Below are 25,070 nucleotides of genomic sequence, written 5' to 3' on the forward strand. Positions count from 1 at the left end.
ATATTATTGTCTTGTTACGCCGACGGACTCTGATACCACAGGGAACGAAGATACATACAAGTTATTTCACATTTATATGTATTCAGCGAACAGATTATTATGGCGATATGATTCAATGTGAACTTGGCCTAACTTATGTTACTGATGTTCCTAATTGCACAGTCGAGCGGAACACAGTCCTGTTTGGGGCATATTTTGTTAGGTTTCGTCCATACTATGACTGCCGATGACGTTACTGTTCAGAGAGCGTGCAGTGTCGCATGTCATGTTAGAGTGTCCCCAGCTCCGAGAGTTAAAGGGGGGGAGGCGTGTTTGGACCGGTCACTCATGAGGGCTACGAGGCATTAGACTGAATGGTAAGTTCAGAGCGCTACGAAAGGATTGGTCCTTTTTTCTCTGTTACCAATCTAAGTTCATCTTAGTTATCACTGTACAATTATGGTGTCTACAGACAGACAGATGGACGGACAGATAGACCACACAAATCAAATAGCAGCTGTTTCCCTTTCGTGGGCCTAAAAAAACGTTCAATCACAATCGGCCTCTTTGTATGTGTAGGTAGTGTCGGCCAATTGCCATATGATGTGCGACCGCTGACCTTATCTTCAGCGTCCTTTCGTTTTATTGCGCAGTTAGACAATCGGGAATTCCCAACGTGAATAGGATTTTTTTCCCTCTTCGTCAGTCAGCGTAAAGAAAAGAACTAGCTAGTTGCAAGCCATGAGGAAACTTTTTTTTTAATCAACATTACCGTAACTAGCGTAATAAACTGAAGGATCATAGAGCTGTTTAAAAAGACACATCTTAAATTGGATGTAAATTCAGACGGCGTAACAGACAGTGGTTTATTGGTACATAGATAAACTTGTTTTATGACTTTATAAAAATCTATCGATCCCGCAGAATGGGCTTATGGGAAAGAGAGAAAAAGAAAGAGAGATAGGAACGAGAGAAGGAGTCCACAGTTCACACACACTCAAAAGATAGCGTCTGTTTGATGACATTTTGTAGAAAAGTAATTCACCTTTTTTTTTCTCTGTCTGACTCCTAAAATCTGACCTAGCCATCTTTGTTGAGCCACATTTAGTGTTTTTCAACTTCGGCAGATGACTATTCACTGCACTTTATTAATGGAGCCCTGCCACTGGTAGAATGTGTAACCTCTCATGAATACGCTTTTGGAATTAAGTGACTGTAGTTTGCTTTAGATTTTATATCGAAAAGGGAAGTTTTATCGTCAAAATCATCTGTTGGGGGTTTTAAACTAAAAAATCTCAGGACTTTTTTTTTTTTTTTAACTTCAAAACCCCATTTAGCTACGATCATAGAATTTGGTAACTGTAGTTTGCTTTAGAATAATATTGAAGATAGAGGTTTTCCACTTCAAAACGCTCTGTAGGGGGATTTTAAACTCAAAAACCATCTGGAGGAAAGGAGTTTAAACTCAAAAACCCAATTGGCTTGGCTACGCTCAAATACTTTTAGTGTGTAATTAGCTTTTTTTTTATATTGAAGATGTATTTTTTAGCTTCAAACCCTTCTGAAGGGGGATTTAAACTCAAAACCCCTTTTGGCAACGCTCATAGCATTTTGAGTGCGTAATTTGCTTTTTTTTTACATTGAAGATGTATTTTTTAGCTTCAGACCCTGCTGGCGGGGATTTAAACTCAAAACCCATTTGGCTACGCTCATAGATTTTAGAGTGTGTTATTTGCTTTTTTTTTTATTGAAGATGTATTAAGCTTCAAACTCCACTGGAGGGGAGTTTAAACTTAAAACTGAGTCAAAACTCATAACATTTTGAGTGCATAATTTGCTTTTTTCTTCATATTGAAGAGAGGGTTCATCGTAAATTTTGGAGGGGGTTTTAAAATCAAAATCTTCCTTAACTGTGCTCTTGGAATTTGGGGATTGTCGTTTGCATTTTTTCTAACTCAAAACCTCCTGGTAGAGGGTTTTAAACTTAAAACCCCCCAGTAGGGGTTTTTAAACTCAAACCTCCCTGGTAGGGGTTTTAAACTCAAAAGCACCTTAGCTGCGCTGGGGCAAGTGATAGTTTAGTATTAAAATCTCACCTAAAATAAACAAAATCAAAGCAAAAAATCAGTCACTAAAGTCCGTCTCCTCCCCCCCCCCCCCCGTGGTAGGGGGTTTTAAACTCAAAACCCCCTGGTAGGGGTTTTAAACTCAAAACCCCCCTTAGCTGCGCTGGGGCAAGTGATGGTTTAGTATTAAAATCTCACCTAAAATAAACAAAATCAAAGCAAAAAATCAGTCACTGAAGTCCTACCCCCTGGTAGGGGTTTTAAACTCAAAACCCCCTTAGCTGCGCTGGGGCAAGTGGTGGTTTAGTATTAAAATCTCACCTAAAATAAACAAAATCAAAGCAAAAAATCAGTCACTAAAGTCCGTCTCCTTCTTTCCCCCCCCCCCCCCCCCCCCCCCCGTGGTAAGAGGTTTTAAACTCAAAACCCCCTTAGCTGCGCTGGGGCAAGTGATGGTTTAGTATTAAAATCTCACCAAAAATAAACAAAATCAAAGCAAAAAATCAGTCACTAAAGTCCGTCTTTCGGCTACGCCCATACCCCCATTAGTATCCTCCCCATTCCCAAAGTGTACACCTCCTTTCAACTCAGGAATGCCTGGTCAAACTGTCGTCACCTTTGTCCCAGGCTAGAACCCTCCCCGCTGACATTGCCTTCCGTTCCGCAGGATAGAATAATCTTCATTTTTTTTTAAGAAACGTCTGAAACATGTTAAATAAAACAAAACAACACACACAAAAAAAACAAGAAAAATTTTCATAATTTGAAAAAAAAAAAGTTTTTTTGGGGGGGAGGGGGGGTGCAGTTCTTTTTTTTTTTTCTCTTCTTCTGCTTCGCATTAGTCCTACAGGTTGAGTCTAAGACTCTAGGAACTCTAGGCCTGTGGAAGCTTAACTATGGCTCGTATTCCGGGACGCTCGGATTAGAAGCGCGGCCAAAGGCCGAGCACACGGAGCAACTCCCCCATGTTTCTTCTCTGTACCACATCAGCCGTGCAGGTGTCTGCCATAAAAAAAAAACGTCCCTTTGGGGAACGGTGAGTGGATAGTGACATGCTTGTTGGGGCTTTTCTCCATCCCCGTCAGTGCAATGAACTTGGTCCTTAGGCACCCCAACGGGAGTTGTTTTTTTGCTTTCCTATTGACCTAATCGTCTCCTCTAATGACTGTTTCCACCCTAGCGTGAGGCTGAGAAAGGGGGGGGGGCACTTTCACGTTTTATCGAAGTCTAAAAGTACAAACGCGTGCTTTCAATCCATTGAGATACAGAGACATGAACGCTACTTTATTCTACTCGTTGGATAGCATTCTTTAAGTGGAACATTCAAAACTTGGAATACACTGAAAAGGAATAGGAACAAAAATGCTTTAGTTTGGTGGTTTTTTTAAATGGAATTTAGGTTCCTTTTTTTTCACTTGACATATGCGGCCACATGGCTATGTGGATGGGTGTGTTTAGTTTGAGGCATTCTTGCTTTTATACATGGTCAGGAAGTTCAATATAGTTCAAGACTGTGAACCTTTAGAATAAACCCAATAGAATAAAAGTAAAACTTTAGTATAGGATATTCCCTGTTTTTTGTTTTTGTTTTTTTTAGAAAACTTTTAAATTAATGTGTTGATGATTGTAATAAAAAAAAGGGGGTTTCATGAAGTACATTTGGTATGATAATGAAATAAAATTGGCCTATGGAATGTATGTGTACGTGGTTGCGCGCATGTGTGTGTGTGTGTGTGTGTTTTTGTGTGTGCGCGCGCGCGCTTTCCCAAAACACGTGGACATATGACGCTGTTCAGTTTTGGGACTTCCCAGAAAGAAAGAAATACATGGACATGTCATACACAACGGCGAGATGACATTTCATGTCATATTTCTTATTTGTGAGCTGATAAAAGCATAGCAATCTGCCGACTCCAGTACAAACAAACTAATTATTTAATTCATTAAAGTTGTCTGAATGATTCTACTTCATACATTGAGAGAGGGGGGGGGGAGAGGGGGGGGGGGGAGAGAAGGTAAAGGAAACGTCACAGTTGTTGTTCAACAATTAATTTGAACCAGAATCACATTTGTGATCCCAAACGTTACGTAAGTGTGTTTCTGTGGAGGTTTGGTCTCAAAGCTTATCAAAACATAATAAACCTACAAGCCTCTACCCAATTTAAATAATGACCTTTAAGCCTGGGAAGAGTTGACCTCACTCACAGAACAAAAAAAAGGAGATAAAACGAAGCCATGTATGTAAAGCAGTGAAAAGTTCATATTATCGACATAAGATGTCTACATGCAGCGTTTAGTCGGAATAAGAAATAAAAAAATGCAATATAAAACAAGCAAAATATTTGAAAAAAAAACAACAACACTTTAAAGAAATAAGCTTATCTAAGGGTATGAACATCAGAAATCACTGCCATATATCCCAATACTAGAATATTTAACTTCCCTTTTCTATATAAACAAAAATTAATTAATTACCACCAATTGATTTTGCTAATTGTTTAATATTTTTATTGATTCAATATTGTCCTCGCCTAGGATTAAATGAAGTCAAATTTCAACTTATTACCTTTTACAATGTTTTAAATACAAAGGTTGTTTGTTTTTTTGTTTTTAATAGTATTGTGTATATTTATTTCACCAATTTAGTATCTGGTGTGGGTATAGTCTTAAGTAGGTCAACGTATTTTTTTTTTTACAAGGAACACATGCAATGAAAACGGTGATTAAGACGATTTTAATTAGCGAATCCTATAGAAAGTTCTCACTATAATAAATTAATACCATACAGCATTCGATATAATCTTTAGATCAACATACAGTCCTAGATATAATCTTGACATTAACAATTTAATTTCTTTTTATTTTATTCTAAATATCTTGCAGTTCTTATCCCTAATTTCTACACAAGGATTATCTCCCTTTAGCCTAGCGTGTTTTTGTCTCTACATTTCAAAACAACAATACTTAATTACAGACAATAACCGTGCACACAATTTGTATCAGACAGACAAGAGTTCGTTGATTTAAGCTTTGTAAGAAAAGCATTTTAGAATCGCAGGTTCACAAAATTTGGTTCCCATTTTTTTTTTTAAAATTAACACAAATCACAAACACAAAATAATGGGAGATAATTTGAACTACGCGTACCTTTACGTATGTAATAGAAACAAAGACTTAAGACCTAAATTTGTCTTCAAAAGGAAATACAACATTGATTTAGTTTTAGCGGGTATTAGAAAGGGAGAAAGATACAGTAAACAATAGACCCGAGCTTTATGTCTGCCAACAATGCGGGAATATCCCAATTACTGCCAGGAAGATAGTTTTGAACAAATAATTTTCAGGAACTTCCCGAAAGACTTGCACATAATAGTGCTTCGGAGAATTCTCTTTGTAACGTTGCAGTCTCTGTTCTGTGACTCAACAAAGTGATCTCAGTTCTAGTAAATAAAGAACAAAAGCGATATTGAACTAAAGAAAAGATGACACATTTCTTAGTGCTATGCTAGGACGAATTCTTATAAGTGGTCCTTCTTTCCTAGTGACATTAAACCATGGACATTGAGTGGCTCCCCAGAAGAGTAGGTACACTTTGAGTTACCGTTGAGTAACTCGAGCATCAATGTAATTAATGAAATGAATCATTGAACCCAATAAGATGACTAGATACTAAGAAATTTTTACAAAGCTTGTACCAACTGACTCTGTCTGGTCAAAAGTTTGTACACTTAATTTCTCCCACACCCAGACTCGGATCAAGCTGGAATTTTGCACAATTATTTCTTTTACCTGAAAAAACAAGAGTCAATATTTAAAAAAATAACCAATTAATTAACTGTTGGTAATTTATTTTGTTTGATATCGAACAAGAGAAGAAATTATACTTGACTGATGTGGTGGTATAAGATGAATTAGCCCCCTTTACACTTTATAGAGAGAAACTAACAATAGATAACTATAACTGGCAAAGTGGTTAGTGTGTTGGCTAGAGGAGGCTTGAACCCTCAAGTTCCAATTCAGTTCGACCAACTTTAAAAAAATGAATTTAAAAAGCGATCAAGGTAACATTCATTCAGATACCCCTTTCTTTCTCTCCCCTTCCCCAGCCCTTTTTAAGTGATAGGAACATAGCGGGCCTTTTTAAGTGATAGGAACATAGCGTACTGAGAAAGCTAAAAAAAAAGAAATAAAATAGCGCTAAACCAAAAAAACTATTGGGAAAAATATTTCGCCTCGCACAGCTTTACTGTTGTTACTAATTTAATTACATGACTGATCCAAACTAACTGATACAACTGCGCTTAATATAATCTTTTTTTAAAGTACTTGTTATATTTTCTTGTTATAGTATGAAGAGAGCAGTGGTTCTCAGTCTATTTTTGGAGATACATCTGATATGGCGGCGTCAATAGGGTATGAAGAATACGCCTCACAAGATAACACGTATCCGGGGATAGCATTTTTTTAAAATTTAAAACTAGCTTTTATTTAGAGAAAAAATATTTTTGAGAAGGAGTGATTGGATGTGAGGGGAACACCATTAGCTAACCGCACCGTGTGACACCAACCCTAGCGACTCCTCTGTCAGAACCCTACACACAACGAACGAATAAGAAGGCAATTAAAAATTTCGCACATAAACTCGTATTATTAGTCGTAATCATAGATTACATTTTACACAAAATCACATTTAAATCAGTAAAATCAGACTCCCAAAGTGACATCCGATTAACCAATATTAAAATTCACAGATTTTGTAGGAGCAATGCAAGGATCTTCTTCAACTTCTTATATATAATGTAACTGTACCTTGCGGAGGTGCATATAATAATGTTAAATAGCATGAACTGCCCTTTTTAATCTTCATATTAAAAATGGTTTGAATGACTATGCATAAAATATGCATGCTTAATTTAAAAGACAAATGACATGATTTCTAAAGACTAAAAAATAGTCCTTGCATTATTTATAGTTCGACAAAAGAGCTATAAAAAAATGAAATGTTCACATAAATGACAAATTGCTGTGTGTCAGTTTCGTCTTTTTTTTTGTACAAATTTTTTTCATCTTGTATTTAAAAATGGATAAAATGTATGACCATATAATATGTAGTAGACCCTACCTCGAGCACGGCGAAAACGAAGCAGATTGGATTTTTATAATGCATCACTTCCACTATGGTATGGAGATGTAATAACGTGTGTAATCGTTAAAAAGAGTTTAATCTTTTACGTTGTTTTAAAAATGGTTTATATGTATGTGCATACAATTGCATTACTAATTTTAAAACAAATAATGAAATAAGAAAAATAAATGGTTGTGGCATTGCAATAATATAATTGGCCCCGGGTGTTAATCTTTTTTAGCTCAATTCTCTCTCTAACCGTTTCCCAAAACAAGTGAGTATCCCCCCCCCCCCCCACTCTTCTGTTGTTTTTTTATTCCAAAATTTTATATGATGCAGCACTGATAAGCAGACGAAAAATAATTGCTTAAAGTAAACACACACACACACAGACACATACAGACCCACACAGACACTCAAACGCTCAAGCGGTTGTTGATACAACTTAAAATCTCATTCTCTCATAATCGGCAGAGGCTGGCGTAAAAACCTGGCTCACTGATTGACGTGGCCAGATGTACCGAGAGATAAGAATCAGACTTAGATGATGACACGACAGTGGAAAAGAAATGGGGGAAAGGGACGGGGGAGGGGTTGTGAGGTAAGGAAAAATAGACGGAGGGGAGGGCGTGCTACCTGCTGGCCTCATTTCTGACTCGTCACAACAAAACTTTTTTTTTCCACCTCACAGTTAGTCTTCACCTCTCTCCCGGCTCACGCAATGCCCCCCTTCCTACCGTCTGTACGATTTCTTTGACCACTTCTTCAGCAATATTTCTTCCCTCTCTCTCTCTCCAATCCCCCTTCCCAAGACACCCACTACCAAACTCCAAAGCATACATACACACACATACACACAGTAGGTCTCTGTCTCTCCTCGCCACTGAAGTGAGTCACTTGGATTGATTTAAGCGACTGGAACATACAACTTACCAGTCTGGACCAGGGATTCTCAAACTAGAAGGGGAGAAGGCCTGTGTTGGGGGATACGTTTTCAACATGGTATCTAAAGGATAAAATAGTAGATATGTTTTTTTAAAGGCGGGGGGCATTTGATAAGCTTCTAACTATGAATAAAGCTTTTTGAGTTGTAGTCCCTGTAAAGGTGCCTGGGTAGATAGCTAACAGTGGTTGAGGTGCCTGGGTAGATAGCTGACAATGGTTGAGGTGCATGGGTAGATAGCTGACAATGGTTGAGGTGCATGGGTAGATAGCTGACAATGGTTGAGGTGCCTGGGTAGATAGCTGACAATGGTTGAGGTGCATGTGTAGATAGCTGACAGTGGTTGAGGTGCCTGGGTAGATAGCTGACAATGGTTGAGATGCATGTGTAGATAGATGACAATGGTTGAGGTGCATGTGTAGATAGCTGACAATGGTTGAGGTGCCTGAGTAGATAGCTGACAGTGGTTGAGGTGCATGTGTAGATAGCTGACAGTGGTTGAGGTGCATGTGTAGATAGCTGACAGTGGTTGAGGTGCATGTGTAGATACCTCACAGTGGTTGAGGTGCATGTGTAGATACCTCACAGTGGTTGAGGTGCCTGGGTAGATAGCTGACAGTGGTTGAGATGCATGTGTAGATAGCTGACAGTGGTTGAGGTGCCTGGGTAGATAGCTGACAGTGGTTGAGGTGCATGTGTAGATAGCTGACAGTGGTTGAGGTGCATGTGTAGATAGCTGACAGTGGTTGAGGTGCCTGGGTAGATAGCTGACAGTGGTTGAGGTGCCTGGGTAGATAGCTGACAGTGATTGAGGTGCCTGGGTCGATTAGCTTACAGTGGTTGAGGTGCCTGTGTAGATAGCTGACAATGGTTGAAGTGCCTGGGTAGATAGCTGACAGTGGTTGAGGTGCCTGTGTAGATAGCTGACAATGGTTGAAGTGCCTGGGTAGATAGCTGACAGTGGTTGAGGTGCCTGGGTAGGTAGCTGACAGTGGTTGAGGTGCATGTGTAGATAGCTGACAGTGGTTGAGGTGCATGTGTAGATAGCTGACAGTGGTTGAGGTGCCTGGGTAGATAGCTGACAGTGGTTGAGGTGCATGTGTAGATAGCTGACAGTGGTTGAGGTGCCTGGGTAGATAGCTGACAGTGGTTGAGATGCATGTGTAGATAGCTGACAGTGGTTGAGGTGCCTGGGTAGATAGCTGACAGTGGTTGAGGTGCCTGGGTAGATAGCTGACAGTGATTGAGGTGCCTGGGTCGATTAGCTGACAGTGGTTGAGGTGCCTGTGTAGATAGCTGACAATGGTTGAAGTGCCTGGGTAGATAGCTGACAGTGGTTGAGGTGCCTGGGTAGGTAGCTGACAGTGGTTGAAGTGCCTGGGTAGATAGCTGACAATGGTTGAGGTGCCTGGGTAGATAGCTGACAGTGGTTGAGGTGCCTGGGTAGATAGCTGACAATGGTTGAGATGCCTGGTTAGATAGCTGACAGTGGTTGAGGTGCCTGTGTAGATAGCTGACAGTGGTTGAGGTGCCTGTGTAGATAGCTGACAGTGGTTGAGGTGCCTGGGTAGATAGCTGACAGTGGTTGAGGTGCCTGGGTAGATAGCTGACAATGGTTGAGATGCCTGGGTAGATAGCTGACAGTGGTTGAGGTGCCTGGGTAGATAGCTGACAATGGTTGAGATGCATGTGTAGATAGCTGACAGTGGTTGAGGTGCCTGGGTAGATAGCTGACAATGGTTGAGGTGCCTGGGTAGATAGCTGACAATGGTTGAGGTGCATGGGTAGATAGCTGACAATGGTTGAGGTGCCTGGGTAGATAGCTGACAATGGTTGAGGTGCATGTGTAGATAGCTGACAGTGGTTGAGGTGCCTGGGTAGATAGCTGACAATGGTTGAGATGCATGTGTAGATAGATGACAATGGTTGAGGTGCATGTGTAGATAGCTGACAATGGTTGAGGTGCATGTGTAGATAGCTGACAGTGGTTGAGGTGCCTGGGTAGATAGCTGACAGTGGTTGAGGTGCCTGGGTAGATAGCTGACAATGGTTGAGGTGCATGTGTAGATAGCTGACAGTGGTTGAGGTGCATGTGTAGATAGCTGACAGTGGTTGAGGTGCCTGAGTAGATAGCTGACAATGGTTGAGGTGCCTGAGTAGATAGCTGACAATGGTTGAGGTGCCTGAGTAGATAGCTGACAGTGGTTGAGGTGCCTGAGTAGATAGCTGACAGTGGTTGAGGTGCATGTGTAGATAGCTGACAGTGGTTGAGGTGCATGTGTAGATAGCTGACAGTGGTTGAGGTGCATGTGTAGATACCTCACAGTGGTTGAGGTGCATGTGTAGATACCTCACAGTGGTTGAGGTGCCTGGGTAGATAGCTGACAGTGGTTGAGATGCATGTGTAGATAGCTGACAGTGGTTGAGGTGCCTGGGTAGATAGCTGACAGTGGTTGAGGTGCATGTGTAGATAGCTGACAGTGGTTGAGGTGCCTGGGTAGATAGCTGACAGTGGTTGAGATGCATGTGTAGATAGCTGACAGTGGTTGAGGTGCCTGGGTAGATAGCTGACAGTGGTTGAGGTGCCTGGGTAGATAGCTGACAGTGATTGAGGTGCCTGGGTCGATTAGCTTACAGTGGTTGAGGTGCCTGTGTAGATAGCTGACAATGGTTGAAGTGCCTGGGTAGATAGCTGACAGTGGTTGAGGTGCCTGTGTAGATAGCTGACAATGGTTGAAGTGCCTGGGTAGATAGCTGACAGTGGTTGAGGTGCCTGGGTAGGTAGCTGACAGTGGTTGAGGTGCATGTGTAGATAGCTGACAGTGGTTGAGGTGCCTGGGTAGATAGCTGACAGTGGTTGAGGTGCATGTGTAGATAGCTGACAGTGGTTGAGGTGCCTGGGTAGATAGCTGACAGTGGTTGAGATGCATGTGTAGATAGCTGACAGTGGTTGAGGTGCCTGGGTAGATAGCTGACAGTGATTGAGGTGCCTGGGTCGATTAGCTGACAGTGGTTGAGGTGCCTGTGTAGATAGCTGACAGTGGTTGAGGTGCCTGTGTAGATAGCTGACAATGGTTGAAGTGCCTGGGTAGATAGCTGACAGTGGTTGAGGTGCCTGGGTAGGTAGCTGACAGTGGTTGAAGTGCCTGGGTAGATAGCTGACAATGGTTGAGGTGCCTGGGTAGATAGCTGACAGTGGTTGAGGTGCCTGGGTAGATAGCTGACAATGGTTGAGATGCCTGGTTAGATAGCTGACAGTGGTTGAGGTGCCTGTGTAGATAGCTGACAGTGGTTGAGGTGCCTGTGTAGATAGCTGACAGTGGTTGAGGTGCCTGGGTAGATAGCTGACAGTGGTTGAGGTGCCTGGGTAGATAGCTGACAATGGTTGAGATGCCTGGGTAGATAGCTGACAGTGGTTGAGGTGCCTGGGTAGATAGCTGACAATGGTTGAGATGCATGTGTAGATAGCTGACAGTGGTTGAGGTGCCTGGGTAGATAGCTGACAATGGTTGAGGTGCCTGGGTAGATAGCTGACAATGGTTGAGGTGCCTGGGTAGATAGCTGACAGTGGTTGAGGTGCCTGGGTAGATAGCTGACAATGGTTGAGGTGCATGTGTAGATAGCTGACAAATGGTTGAGGTGCCTGGGTAGATAGCTGACAGTGGTTGAGGTGCCTGGGTAGATAGCTGACAGTGGTTGAGATGCCTGGGTAGATAGCTGACAATGGTTGAGATGCCTGTGTAGATAGCTGACAATGGTTGAGGTGATGACCATATGACTAGATCTACCTCGTTAACAGAAACAGAACGAGCAATGAATGAAGCTCTATCGGAGAGCAGACGTAGCCCTCTTACTGACTGTCTGTATTGTGGACTATTCTCATGACCAGCAGAATGTTTATATGCCAGTGTCATAATCTATTTAGAAATCTTTGTGTAAGTTCACAGAACTGTAAAGCTCCTAGTCTATAAGCTGTGAGTTGTGATAGCCTGATCAAGTTATACAGTTTCAGCTCCTAGTCTATAAGCTGTGAGTTGTGATAGCCTGATCCAGTTATACAGTTTCAGCTCCTAGTCTATAAGCTGTGAGTTGTGACAGCCTGATCCAGTTATACAGTTTCAGCTCCTAGTCTATAAGCTGTGATCTGTGACAGCCTGATCAAGTTATACAGTTTCAGCTCCTAGTCTATAAGCTGTGAGTTGTGATAGCCTGATCCAGTTATACAGTTTCAGCTCCTAGTCTATAAGCTGTGAGTTGTGACAGTCTGATCCAGTTACACAGTTTCAGCTCCTAGTCTATAAGCTGTGAGTTGTGACAGTCTGATCCAGTTACACAGTTTCAGCTCCTAGTCTATAAGCTGTGAGTTGTGACAGTCTGATCCAGTTACACAGTTTCAGCTCCTAGTCTATAAGCTGTGAGTTGTGACAGTCTGATCCAGTTACACAGTTTCAGCTCCTAGTCTATAAGCTGTGAGTTGTGACAGTCTGATCCAGTTACACAGTTTCAGCTCCTAGTCTATAAGCTGTGAGTTGTGACAGTCTGATCCAGTTACACAGTTTCAGCTCCTAGTCTATAAGCTGTGAGTTGTGACAGTCTGATCCAGTTACACAGTTTCAGCTCCTAGTCTATAAGCTGTGAGTTGTGACAGCCTGATCCAGTTACAAAGTTTCAGCTCCTAGTCTATAAGCTGTGAGTTGTGACAGCCTGATCCAGTTATACAGTTTCAGCTCCTAGTCTATAAGCTGTGAGTTGTGACAGCCTGATCCAGTTACACAGTTTCAGCTCCTAGTCTATAAGCTGTGAGTTGTGACAGTCTGATCCAGTTACACAGTTTCAGCTCCTAGTCTATAAGCTGTGAGTTGTGACAGCCTGATCCAGTTATACAGTTTCAGCTCCTAGTCTATAAGCTGTGAGTTGTGACAGCCTGATCCAGTTACACAGTTTCAGCTCCTAGTCTATAAGCTGTGAGTTGTGACAGCCTGATCCAGTTATACAGTTTCAGCTCCTAGTCTATAAGCTGTGAGTTGTGACAGCCTGATCCAGTTACACAGTTTCAGCTCCTAGTCTATAAGCTGTGAGTTGTGACAGCCTGATCCAGTTACACAGTTTCAGCTCCTAGTCTATAAGCTGTGAGTTGTGACAGCCTGATCCAGTTATACAGTTTCAGCTCCTAGTCTATAAGCTGTGAGTTGTGACAGCCTGATCCAGTTACACAGTTTCAGCTCCTAGTCTATAAGCTGTGAGTTGTGACAGCCTGATCCAGTTACACAGTTTCAGCTCCTAGTCTATAAGCTGTGAGTTGTGACAGCCTGATCCAGTTATACAGTTTCAGCTCCTAGTCTATAAGCTGTGAGTTGTGACAGCCTGATCCAGTTACACAGTTTCAGCTCCTAGTCTATAAGCTGTGAGCTGTGACAGCCTGATCAAGTTATAAAGTTGTCAACATGTACACGAAAACATCCATAATTAATTCACTCTAATTAGAAAGTCCCTGCTCTTTAAAAGATCTTTTTTTTATGCAGGTAGCAAAGTTAAAAGGGACAGGCAAGGGCCGCTGGTCGGTCTTAGGCCGATTTTACCAATTGCTCCAAATTGGGCCCCGCGCCTGGCAGGGGCCCCGCATTTTATATTTAGCATATCACTATCATTCATGGCTCTTGTCACAGGATTTTTAAGATGTAGGACTTAAAGGGTTAACATATTTAGTGTATTGCTCGATGATGATCATACGACGGACGTAACTTAATTTATTTAAACTTAATATATTGTTTCCTATGCATGTTGTATAATAAATGTTGAAACAATTATCAAATTAATAATAATAGTTGTTATTGTAAAGGAAATCAGAAGAGGGGCCTCGCATGAATCCATTAAATTGGGCCCCGCAATATGTAGTGCAGGTCGTGAGTACAGGCCAGTACAGGGTCATTATAATGTGAAATTGTTATAGGTGTTTGCTGGTTTTTTGTAATATAATTCTTGAAAAAAGGTTTGGAATTTTAGTATTTTGAAAAGTCGTTATTCATTTGAATACAGAGTTATCATTCTTTTCAGGTTATACAAAGTTTGATTAAATATCATGTCATTAAAGATATTGTTTAAAATGTATTTCCATAAAAAAAAGCTAATATATATATATATACAGGGCTTTTTTTGTGACGGTACCACCGCTACGGCGTAGCGGCACTTTTTTTAGAAAATTAATACTTTTCTTGTATTTTAACGTATATTATTATTTTTTAGTAGCTAAAAGCTAGGCAATCAACTACTGAGTACCGGCACCTATTTTTGGTTACCAAAAAAAAAAGCACTGTATATATATATAATACATGTGAATAATCATTTAATATCCATAATTGTCCCTCCCCCCCCCCCCTCCCCAAGCAATTATTATGTTCGTTTTTGTTTCCCAAAGAACGACACTTCTACTACACAACTGCTTAGTAGAATGTTTCCCAAAGAACGACACTTCTACTACACAACTGCTTAGTAGAATGTTTCCCAAAGAACGACACTTCTACTACACAACTGCTTAGTAGAATGTTTCCCAAAGAACGACACTTCTACTACACAACTGCTTAGTAGAATGTTTCCCAAAGAACGACACTTCTACTACACAACTGCTTAGTAGAATGTTTCCCAAAGAACGACACTTCTACTACACAACTGCTTAGTAGAATGTTTCCCAAAGAACGACACTTCTACTACACAACTGCTTAGTAGAATGTTTCCCAAAGAACGACACTTCTACTACACAACTGCTTAGTAGAATGTTTCCCAAAGAACGACACTTCTACTACACAACTGCTTAGTAGAATGTTTCCCAAAGAACGACACTTCTACTACACAACTGCTTAGTAGAATGTTTCCCAAAGAACGACACTTCTACTACACAACTGCTTAGTAGAATGTTTCCCAAGATTTATTTCATACACACAACACTTCGCACATTTGTAGTATTTAGCGGGACACACTTCTTTTTAATCGTTTTTTTTTCTCAGCTTTTTTAAATAAGAAAATAATAATGAAACCATATTCTAAATTTTGTTCTCTCTTTTTCTTCAAGTATAAAACTTTAAATATATATATAGATAGATCCATATAAGGCTCAATGGTCCAGATTGTACTGCATAGTGACAATAATTAAACCTTGATAAAAAAAAAAACAAGATATTTACAGGCCTTTATTCCAATATCTAGTGTGGTGGGTGCCCTGCCAGGTTCTAGACTTGGATGTTGTTGCAACAGAAGACAATCTATGCTGCGCACGACGTTGTAGAAATCACAAGTGAAATACTAGGACATTGTTTGGACATTTTGTGCTACTCTTCAGAGAAAAATTCGACCAGAAATCAATTAATGGTTGATCTTTTATTGTATATATTTTTTAAATGTGAGAATCTAGATCAGTTAAAAGTTCATAGTGATTTTATAAAATTTTGTTAGTTACAAAGAATCCTTTTCTCTGCATTATCTTATAGATTAATTATCATGTAAGCCCACGAGTTCATTATTTAGGTAATTCGTGGAACACCGAGTCAGGTCTGACGGAACACTAGGGTTCCGCGGACCACAGTTTGGGAATCATTGGCTTAGTATATTAATCATTCTAGTTGTGTACAGTACGTTAATTGAATGCAGTATTAGCTAATTTTTTTAATAAGTGGAGAGGCAACAGTTTCGAATAAACTTAAATAAATATTGTTAAATGATATTGAGACTTAAAACGAATTCTTTTTAATACGTTGAAATGTAGTGACGTTAAAAGCATATAGAAAAAAAAAAGGGGGGGGGGGATATAAAAGGAACAAATTAAGCAAGGCGAGGCCTACCACAAAAATAACAAGCTGCCATAAAGGGAGGTAAATGATAATTTTTAAAAATGTCAGAGATTTGACCATGTGACTCTCTAAAACCGAACATAGTCAATAACACTTGTTCTTCAGTAACACAATTCTGCCAAGTTCCGTTCTGTTGCTATATACTAGGAACCTCATTACCAATACCTATTGTGATAAGCCTTGTCTTGTAGTTGTTAATGCCTGTCTAACTTTGACAGATTACTCTGGAGATGTCTGAGTTTCTTGTGCGGGTGTATTCAATGCAACTAACAAGAACAGGACTTACACAAGTTAACAAGATAAAGAAACTAAGTCCAAACATCGTTGTATAACACAGAGGAGGATTTAATACTTAAAGGCCACAGTCGAGTCTCTGTCTATAAATACGTGTTATCCCTCAGGACTCTATTAGGTAGTCTCTAACCCAAACTAAGTCATGACGTCACTAAGTCGCGTTCAAAGTCCGTCAACTATGGTGCGTCTCTATACAAACTACTAATACTAACTGTCTCACACTACGTTGAACATTACTTAACACACACACGTTTTAAGCTCCACGTTGGACCAAAGACAGGCTCAAAGCTCAAAATGTTTGGGACAAAACGAAATTTAAAAAAAAGTGCTTGAAGTTAACCCAGGGCTTAATTTTATTTTTACAACACAAAGTGCCAAAGTTATTGATTTTCAATATTCAACTGTTTTTGCTTCAAGGTGTATTACTTCTTGTCTAGGCTCTTAGAAAGATTGTAATTCTTCAAGGTGTATTACTTCTTGTCTAGGCTCTTAGAAAGATTGTAATTCTTCAAGGTGTATTACTTCTTGTCTAGGCTCTTAGAAAGATTGTAATTCTTCAAGGTGTATTACTTCTTGTCTAGGCTCTTAGAAAGGTTGTAATTCTTCAAGTTGTATTACTTCTTGTCTAGGCTCTTAGAAAGATTGTAATTCTTCAAGTTGTATTACTTCTTGTCTAGGCTCTTAGAAAGATTGTAATTCTTCAAGTTGTATTACTTCTTGTCTAGGCTCTTAGAAAGATTGTAATTCTTCAAGTTGTATTACTTCTTGTCTAGGCTCTTAGAAAGATTGTAATTCTTCAAGGTGTATTACTTCTTGTCTAGGCTCTTAGAAAGATTGTAATTCTTCAAGGTGTATTACTTCTTGTCTAGGCTCTTAGAAAGATTGTAATTCTTCAAGCTGTATTACTTCTTGTCTAGGCTCTTAGAAAGATTGTAATTCTTCAAGTTGTATTACTTCTTGTCTAGACTCTTAGAAAGGTTGTAATTCTTCAAGTTGTATTACTTCTTGTCTAGGCTCTTAGAAAGATTGTAATTCTTCAAGTTGTATTACTTCTTGTCTAGGCTCTTAGAAAGATTGTAATTCTTCAAGGTGTATTACTTCTTGTCTAGGCTCTTAGAAAGATTGTAATTCTTCAAGTTGTATTACTTCTTGTCTAGGCTCTTAGAAAGATTGTAATTCTTCAAGCTGTATTACTTCTTGTCTAGGCTCTTAGAAAGGTTGTAATTCTTCAAGTTGTATTACTTCTTGTCTAGGCTCTTAGAAAGGTTGTAATTCTTCAAGTTGTATTACTTCTTGTCTAGGCTCTTAGAAAGATTGTAATTCTTCAAGGTGTATTACTTCTTGTCTAGACTCTTAGAAAGATTGTAATTCTTCAAGGTGTATTACTTCTTGTCTAGACTCTTAGAAAGGTTGTAATTCTTCAAGCTGTATTACTTCTTGTCTAGACTCTTAGAAAGGTTGTAATTCTTCAAGCTGTATTACTTCTTGTCTAGACTCTTAGAAAGGTTGTAATTCTTCAAGGTGTATTACTTCTTGTCTAGACTCTTAGAAAGATTGTAATTCTTCAAGGTGTATTACTTCTTGTCTAGACTCTTAGAAAGGTTGTAATTCTTCAAGCTGTATTACTTCTTGTCTAGACTCTTAGAAAGGTTGTAATTCTTCAATGTGTATTACTTCTTGTCTAGGCTCTTAGAAAGATTGTAATTCTTCAAGCTGTATTACTTCTTGTCTAGACTCTTAGAAAGGTTGTAATTCTTCAAGTTGTATTACTTCTTGTCTAGACTCTTAGAAAGGTTGTAATTCTTCAAGTTGTATTACTTCTTGTCTAGACTCTTAGAAAGGTTGTAATTCTTCAAGGTGTATTACTTCTTGTCTAGACTCTTAGAAAGATTGTAATTCTTCAAGCTGTATTACTTCTTGTCTAGACTCTTAGAAAGGTTGTAATTCTTCAAGTTGTATTACTTCTTGTCTAGGCTCTTAGAAAGGTTGTAATTCTTCAAGCTGTATTACTTCTTGTCTAGGCTCTTAGAAAGATTGTAATTCTTCAAGTTGTATTACTTCTTGTCTAGGCTCTTAGAAAGGTTGTAATTCTTCAATGTGTATTACTTCTTGTCTAGGCTCTTAGAAAGATTGTAATTCTTCAAGCTGTATTACTTCTTGTCTAGGCTCTTAGAAAGATTGTAATTCTTCAAGGTGTATTACTTCTTGTCTAGACTCTTAGAAAGATTGTAATTCTTCAAGTTGTATTACTTCTTGTCTAGGCTCTTAGAAAGATTTTAATTCTTCAAGGTGTATTACTTCTTGTCTAGACTCTTAGAAAGGTTGTAATTCTTCAAGTTGTATTACTTCTTGTCTAGACTCTTAGAAAGATTGTAATTCTTCAAGCTGTATTACTTCTTGTCTAGGCTCTTAGAAAGGTTGTAATTCTTCAAGTTGTATTACTTCTTGTCTAGGCTCTTAGAAAGATTGTAATTCTTCAAGTTGTATTACTTCTTGTCTAGACTCTTAGAAAGATTGTAATTCTTCAAGGTGTATTACTTCTTGTCTAGACTCTTAGAAAGGTTGTAATTCTTCAAGTTGTATTACTTCTTGTCTAGACTCTTAGAAAGATTGTAATTCTTCAAGTTGTATTACTTCTTGTCTAGACTCTTAGAAAGATTGTAATTCTTCAAGGTGTATTACTTCTTGTCTAGACTCTTAGAAAGGTTGTAATTCTTCAAGCTGTATTACTTCTTGTCTAGACTCTTAGAAAGGTTGTAATTCTTCAAGCTGTATTACTTCTTGTCTAGACTCTTAGAAAGGTTGTAATTCTTCAATGTGTATTACTTCTTGTCTAGACTCTTAGAAAGATTGTAATTCTTCAAGGTGTATTACTTCTTGTCTAGACTCTTAGAAAGGTTGTAATTCTTCAAGCTGTATTACTTCTTGTCTAGACTCTTAGAAAGGTTGTAATTCTTCAATGTGTATTACTTCTTGTCTAGGCTCTTAGAAAGATTGTAATTCTTCAAGCTGTATTACTTCTTGTCTAGACTCTTAGAAAGGTTGTAATTCTTCAAGTTGTATTACTTCTTGTCTAGACTCTTAGAAAGGTTGTAATTCTTCAAGTTGTATTACTTCTTGTCTAGACTCTTAGAAAGGTTGTAATTCTTCAAGGTGTATTACTTCTTGTCTAGACTCTTAGAAAGATTGTAATTCTTCAAGCTGTATTACTTCTTGTCTAGACTCTTAGAAAGGTTGTAATTCTTCAAGTTGTATTACTTCTTGTCTAGGCTCTTAGAAAGGTTGTAATTCTTCAAGCTGTATTACTTCTTGTCTAGGCTCTTAGAAAGATTGTAATTCTTCAAGTTGTATTACTTCTTGTCTAGGCTCTTAGAAAGGTTGTAATTCTTCAATGTGTATTACTTCTTGTCTAGGCTCTTAGAAAGATTGTAATTCTTCAAGCTGTATTACTTCTTGTCTAGGCTCTTAGAAAGATTGTAATTCTTCAAGGTGTATTACTTCTTGTCTAGACTCTTAGAAAGATTGTAATTCTTCAAGTTGTATTACTTCTTGTCTAGGCTCTTAGAAAGATTTTAATTCTTCAAGGTGTATTACTTCTTGTCTAGACTCTTAGAAAGGTTGTAATTCTTCAAGTTGTATTACTTCTTGTCTAGACTCTTAGAAAGATTGTAATTCTTCAAGCTGTATTACTTCTTGTCTAGGCTCTTAGAAAGGTTGTAATTCTTCAAGTTGTATTACTTCTTGTCTAGGCTCTTAGAAAGATTGTAATTCTTCAAGTTGTATTACTTCTTGTCTAGACTCTTAGAAAGATTGTAATTCTTCAAGGTGTATTACTTCTTGTCTAGACTCTTAGAAAGGTTGTAATTCTTCAAGTTGTATTACTTCTTGTCTAGACTCTTAGAAAGATTGTAATTCTTCAAGTTGTATTACTTCTTGTCTAGGCTCTTAGAAAGGTTGTAATTCTTCAAGTTGTATTACTTCTTGTCTAGACTCTTAGAAAGATTGTAATTCTTCAAGTTGTATTACTTCTTGTCTAGACTCTTAGAAAGGTTGTAATTCTTCAAGTTGTATTACTTCTTGTCTAGACTCTTAGAAAGATTGTAATTCTTCAAGGTGTATTACTTCTTGTCTAGACTCTTAGAAAGATTGTAATTCTTCAAGGTGTATTACTTCTTGTCTAGACTCTTAGAAAGATTGTAATTCTTCAAGTTGTATTACTTCTTGTCTAGGCTCTTAGAAAGGTTGTAATTCTTCAAGGTGTATTACTTCTTGTCTAGACTCTTAGAAAGATTGTAATTCTTCAAGTTGTATTACTTCTTGTCTAGACTCTTAGAAAGGTTGTAATTCTTCAAGGTGTATTACTTCTTGTCTAGGCTCTTAGAAAGATTGTAATTCTTCAAGTTGTATTACTTCTTGTCTAGGCTCTTAGAAAGATTGTAATTCTTCAAGTTGTATTACTTCTTGTCTAGGCTCTTAGAAAGATTGTAATTCTTCAAGGTGTATTACTTCTTGTCTAGACTCTTAGAAAGATTGTAATTCTTCAAGTTGTATTACTTCTTGTCTAGACTCTTAGAAAGATTGTAATTCTTCAAGGTGTATTACTTCTTGTCTAGACTCTTAGAAAGGTTGTAATTCTTCAAGTTGTATTACTTCTTGTCTAGACTCTTAGAAAGATTGTAATTCTTCAAGTTGTATTACTTCTTGTCTAGGCTCTTAGAAAGGTTGTAATTCTTCAAGTTGTATTACTTCTTGTCTAGACTCTTAGAAAGATTGTAATTCTTCAAGTTGTATTACTTCTTGTCTAGACTCTTAGAAAGGTTGTAATTCTTCAAGTTGTATTACTTCTTGTCTAGACTCTTAGAAAGATTGTAATTCTTCAAGGTGTATTACTTCTTGTCTAGACTCTTAGAAAGATTGTAATTCTTCAAGGTGTATTACTTCTTGTCTAGACTCTTAGAAAGATTGTAATTCTTCAAGTTGTATTACTTCTTGTCTAGGCTCTTAGAAAGGTTGTAATTCTTCAAGGTGTATTACTTCTTGTCTAGACTCTTAGAAAGATTGTAATTCTTCAAGTTGTATTACTTCTTGTCTAGACTCTTAGAAAGGTTGTAATTCTTCAAGGTGTATTACTTCTTGTCTAGGCTCTTAGAAAGATTGTAATTCTTCAAGTTGTATTACTTCTTGTCTAGGCTCTTAGAAAGATTGTAATTCTTCAAGTTGTATTACTTCTTGTCTAGGCTCTTAGAAAGATTGTAATTCTTCAAGGTGTATTACTTCTTGTCTAGACTCTTAGAAAGATTGTAATTCTTCAAGTTGTATTACTTCTTGTCTAGACTCTTAGAAAGATTGTAATTCTTCAAGTTGTATTACTTCTTGTCTAGGCTCTTAGAAAGGTTGTAATTCTTCAAGTTGTATTACTTCTTGTCTAGACTCTTAGAAAGATTGTAATTCTTCAAGTTGTATTACTTCTTGTCTAGGCTCTTAGAAAGGTTGTAATTCTTCAATGTGTATTACTTCTTGTCTAGGCTTTATAAATATTGTAATTCTTCAAGTTGTATTACTTCTTGTCTAGGCTCTTAGAAAGGTTGTAATTCTTCAAGCTGTATTACTTCTTGTCTAGACTCTTAGAAAGATTGTAATTCTTCAAGTTGTATTACTTCTTGTCTAGGCTCTTAGAAAGATTGTAATTCTTCAAGTTGTATTACTTCTTGTCTAGGCTCTTAGAAAGGTTGTAATTCTTCAAGTTGTATTACTTCTTGTCTAGGCTCTTAGAAAGATTGTAATTATTCAACTATTCAGTTCTTCGGCAAAACGATTTTCCTAAATCTTTTACAAAATGTCTCAAAATTTTAAATTTGTTAGTAAAATATATCTACTTAATATTACAAGTAGGCCTATTGGATCTTAATTAAACATGAAAAATTATATGTAAAAAAAAATGCCGTAATGTGTATGATTTAATGTCTGGAAGTGAAGCCAGAGACGCAAAATAGAGCCGTGAGATTAATAAAGAAACAAAAACAACAACAAATATTCCCATTTGATTAGAGTAACACCATGAAGTAAAATCACTAAACTTAGAGACACTTGGGGACAGAAAAGAAACAGCTAAAGTAGCTACCTATAAATAAAAGACTGAACCATAATTTAGAAATCAAAAATCAAAAAAATAATAAAATACTCAGAGAGAGCAAAGATAAAGGAGCATTTCTTATTCCATATGCTAAAACAAATTCGTACAAGTGCTTCTTCTTCCCTAGTGCCGTTACGACAAGGAAAGGGCTGAATGAATCAGCCAGGAAAACCAACGACTTAGCAGAGTTTAAGTCACTAATTATGACTAGATTGACAGATAAATTGCGTAGGACGTAATTATATATTTTTTTTGAAGTAACGTCTGTACTTTTATAAGATAAGATAAGAGAAAAATAGAGAGAGAGAGAGAGAGAGAGACAGTAGGCAATGTGTTAGCGTGTGTGTGTGTGTAATCAAGACTATGACATAGTTAAACACCAATCTCAGGTTTTATCAGAGTTTGCCCTAATTTATTCGATATAATAGGTCACGGACAGATTCGATATATCAAAGTTTCAACAGTGTTATATCCATACATTATCATCCTATTTATTTCATACTGAAGTCTTGGTTCACTATCTGGTAGTTTGTTCCTAACAAAGATTTACATAAGGGCACACATATCTTCAGTACTTTAAATGAATAAATAATATATAATAATATATATATTCATACTTTCTGACACCATAGTCAAGATGAATAGTTGTAGGTATTTAAAATTAATTTTGTAAATAAAACTACATATACGAATGTACAAAAATTAAACAGACAAGGTACACGAATCCATCCTTGCCCTAAATGTAACCGGCCATTCAAAGAGAAAATCATAATCAAGTTTTTCGGGAAATATTTTTTTTTTGCTATTGACTTAAAGTTCATTCTGTATTTTGAAATACTAATTTTTAACACAATTATTCTGTTATTTAAGTCACAAAAAATATTTTCTTTCTAAATTTATAACTTCTATTAAAATATTCTTTTACTATAACAATGTGTTTTAACAATGCAAGTGTTGATAGAGATCCCTGCCAATAATGAGTCACCTAAAATACAGGATTACAGGTAACTAAAAATAATAATTTATATTTGACTGACATCCCCCTAAATGATGGTCCGCAGTTATACATTATTAATCCCCATAAATAGTAGTCCAAATATTAAACAGTGACCCGTAAAATTATCATAACATTATCTTTATTTTTAGATCTCAGTGGAAGAAGAGGGAGAGAATTGTCAAGTCAATTCACTGTTACAATTGGGCCTAGTTTCCACCTGATTTGTGAATGGACTCACCTGACCAGTGGTCGGCTCCTCAAACTCGACCTGCATCTCGGACATCCCTTGGGACAGCCTCCTGGACTGGATCAGGTACTTAAGTTCGTGTTTCAACAGCGGAGTCAGGCGCCTGCTCATGACCGACTCGTAGGCTGCGTCCAGTAGTCCTTGGTTGTCGCTGCTGACCCCGCTTGACCCCACGGACACGGCGTTCTCGTAGTCCTCCTCGGCATCAGGGGCGGCAACGCTGACCGCCGCGAAAACATCGTCATCCTCCAAAGAATACATGTCGCTGTATCCGCTGTTGTGGTTGGTGTAGACGGTGTTGTTGTTGTTGCTGTCCCGGTACTGGTCATCCGCCGCGTCCGACGGCAAGGCCGCAACATTGTCGGCAGACGGGAACAGAAAGTTGTCACTCAGGATGGCCGGGTCAAAGTTCAGCGGCGGCGATAATAAACCTGTTGCAGTGAATGCCTCTGGACAGATGTAGCGCTCCATGAATATAATTGAAAAACAAAAGCAACACAAGATTCAACGAACTTGAACCAAAACTATGTCGAGATGTATTCACTTCAATGTTTCAACAAGTTTTGTTTTGGTCGTCTATAATCGTAGCGAGTACTTCCCACTCCTGGCTCGCGTCTGGCTTTCAGACCACTTAACTGACGAATCCATGGCCCGGCTGGCTGTATTATAGAAAAGAAGAAAAGAGGGGGGAGAAAAAAAAACACATACACACACGCTTGGCCCTACGCTCGTAGTAAAAGACAAAGGGGGAATCCCCTTGATGTCAGCACGTTTTGATACTATGTTTAGTAACAAAACAAAGGCGCCGCCCAGACATGTCACGGCTACAGCCAATCAGCGATGACTACAGTTTTTCCCCCATTTTATTTTTCGGGGCGTGCGTGGAGAGAGAGCTTAATAGAGAGGTTCTCCAGTTACCCAGTCAAGAGTCACTCACACACATCCACACATGTTATATCACCTGAGTCGCCTGAGTGAGGACCTTCCCATAAGCAATCTCCAAACCTACAAGTTATAACAAGACATTAAAACATTTGCTTGATGCTAGTAAGGTGTTTTTAGACCTGTGTGTTTTTATTATGCATATCCCTCAGCCACAAGGATGACAAAATTGGTCACCATCGAACCACGAACTATATATAATAATTATGCAACCATAAATATAATTTGTTATAATATAATATATATATATATATATATATATATATATATATATATATATATATATATATATATATATATATATATAATATAATATATAATTATATTATATTTAATGATATAGCAGTTAATATAGCTTCTCTACATAACACTGATGACTCGGCATTAGCACTCTCTAGATAGTACTAAGGGCTGGGCCTTAGGCCTCTCTATATAGCAATGATGACTGGGCCTTAGGCCTCTCCATGTAACACTAGTGATAGGGCCGTATACCTCTCTACGTA

The 25,070-nt window shown here is 38.1% G+C and overlaps 1 protein-coding gene across 1 annotated transcript in view; it reads right to left on the minus strand.

The window, feature by feature from the left end:
• The window catches only part of LOC106067021 (cyclic AMP-dependent transcription factor ATF-4-like), a 55,690-nt gene extending 31,335 nt beyond the window's left edge, over positions 1–24,355 (minus strand). Inside the window, exon 1 of the mRNA XM_056024128.1 lies at positions 23,617–24,355. Within this exon, the coding sequence (XP_055880103.1) occupies positions 23,617–24,096 (480 nt within the window). The 5' untranslated portion in view covers positions 24,097–24,355. The remainder of the gene's footprint in view (positions 1–23,616) is intronic.
• Between the last annotated feature and the right edge of the window lie 715 nt (positions 24,356–25,070).

This window comes from Biomphalaria glabrata, chromosome 3 (genome assembly GCF_947242115.1).
Source record: "Biomphalaria glabrata chromosome 3, xgBioGlab47.1, whole genome shotgun sequence".
NCBI classification, from domain to species: Eukaryota; Metazoa; Mollusca; class Gastropoda; family Planorbidae; genus Biomphalaria; species Biomphalaria glabrata.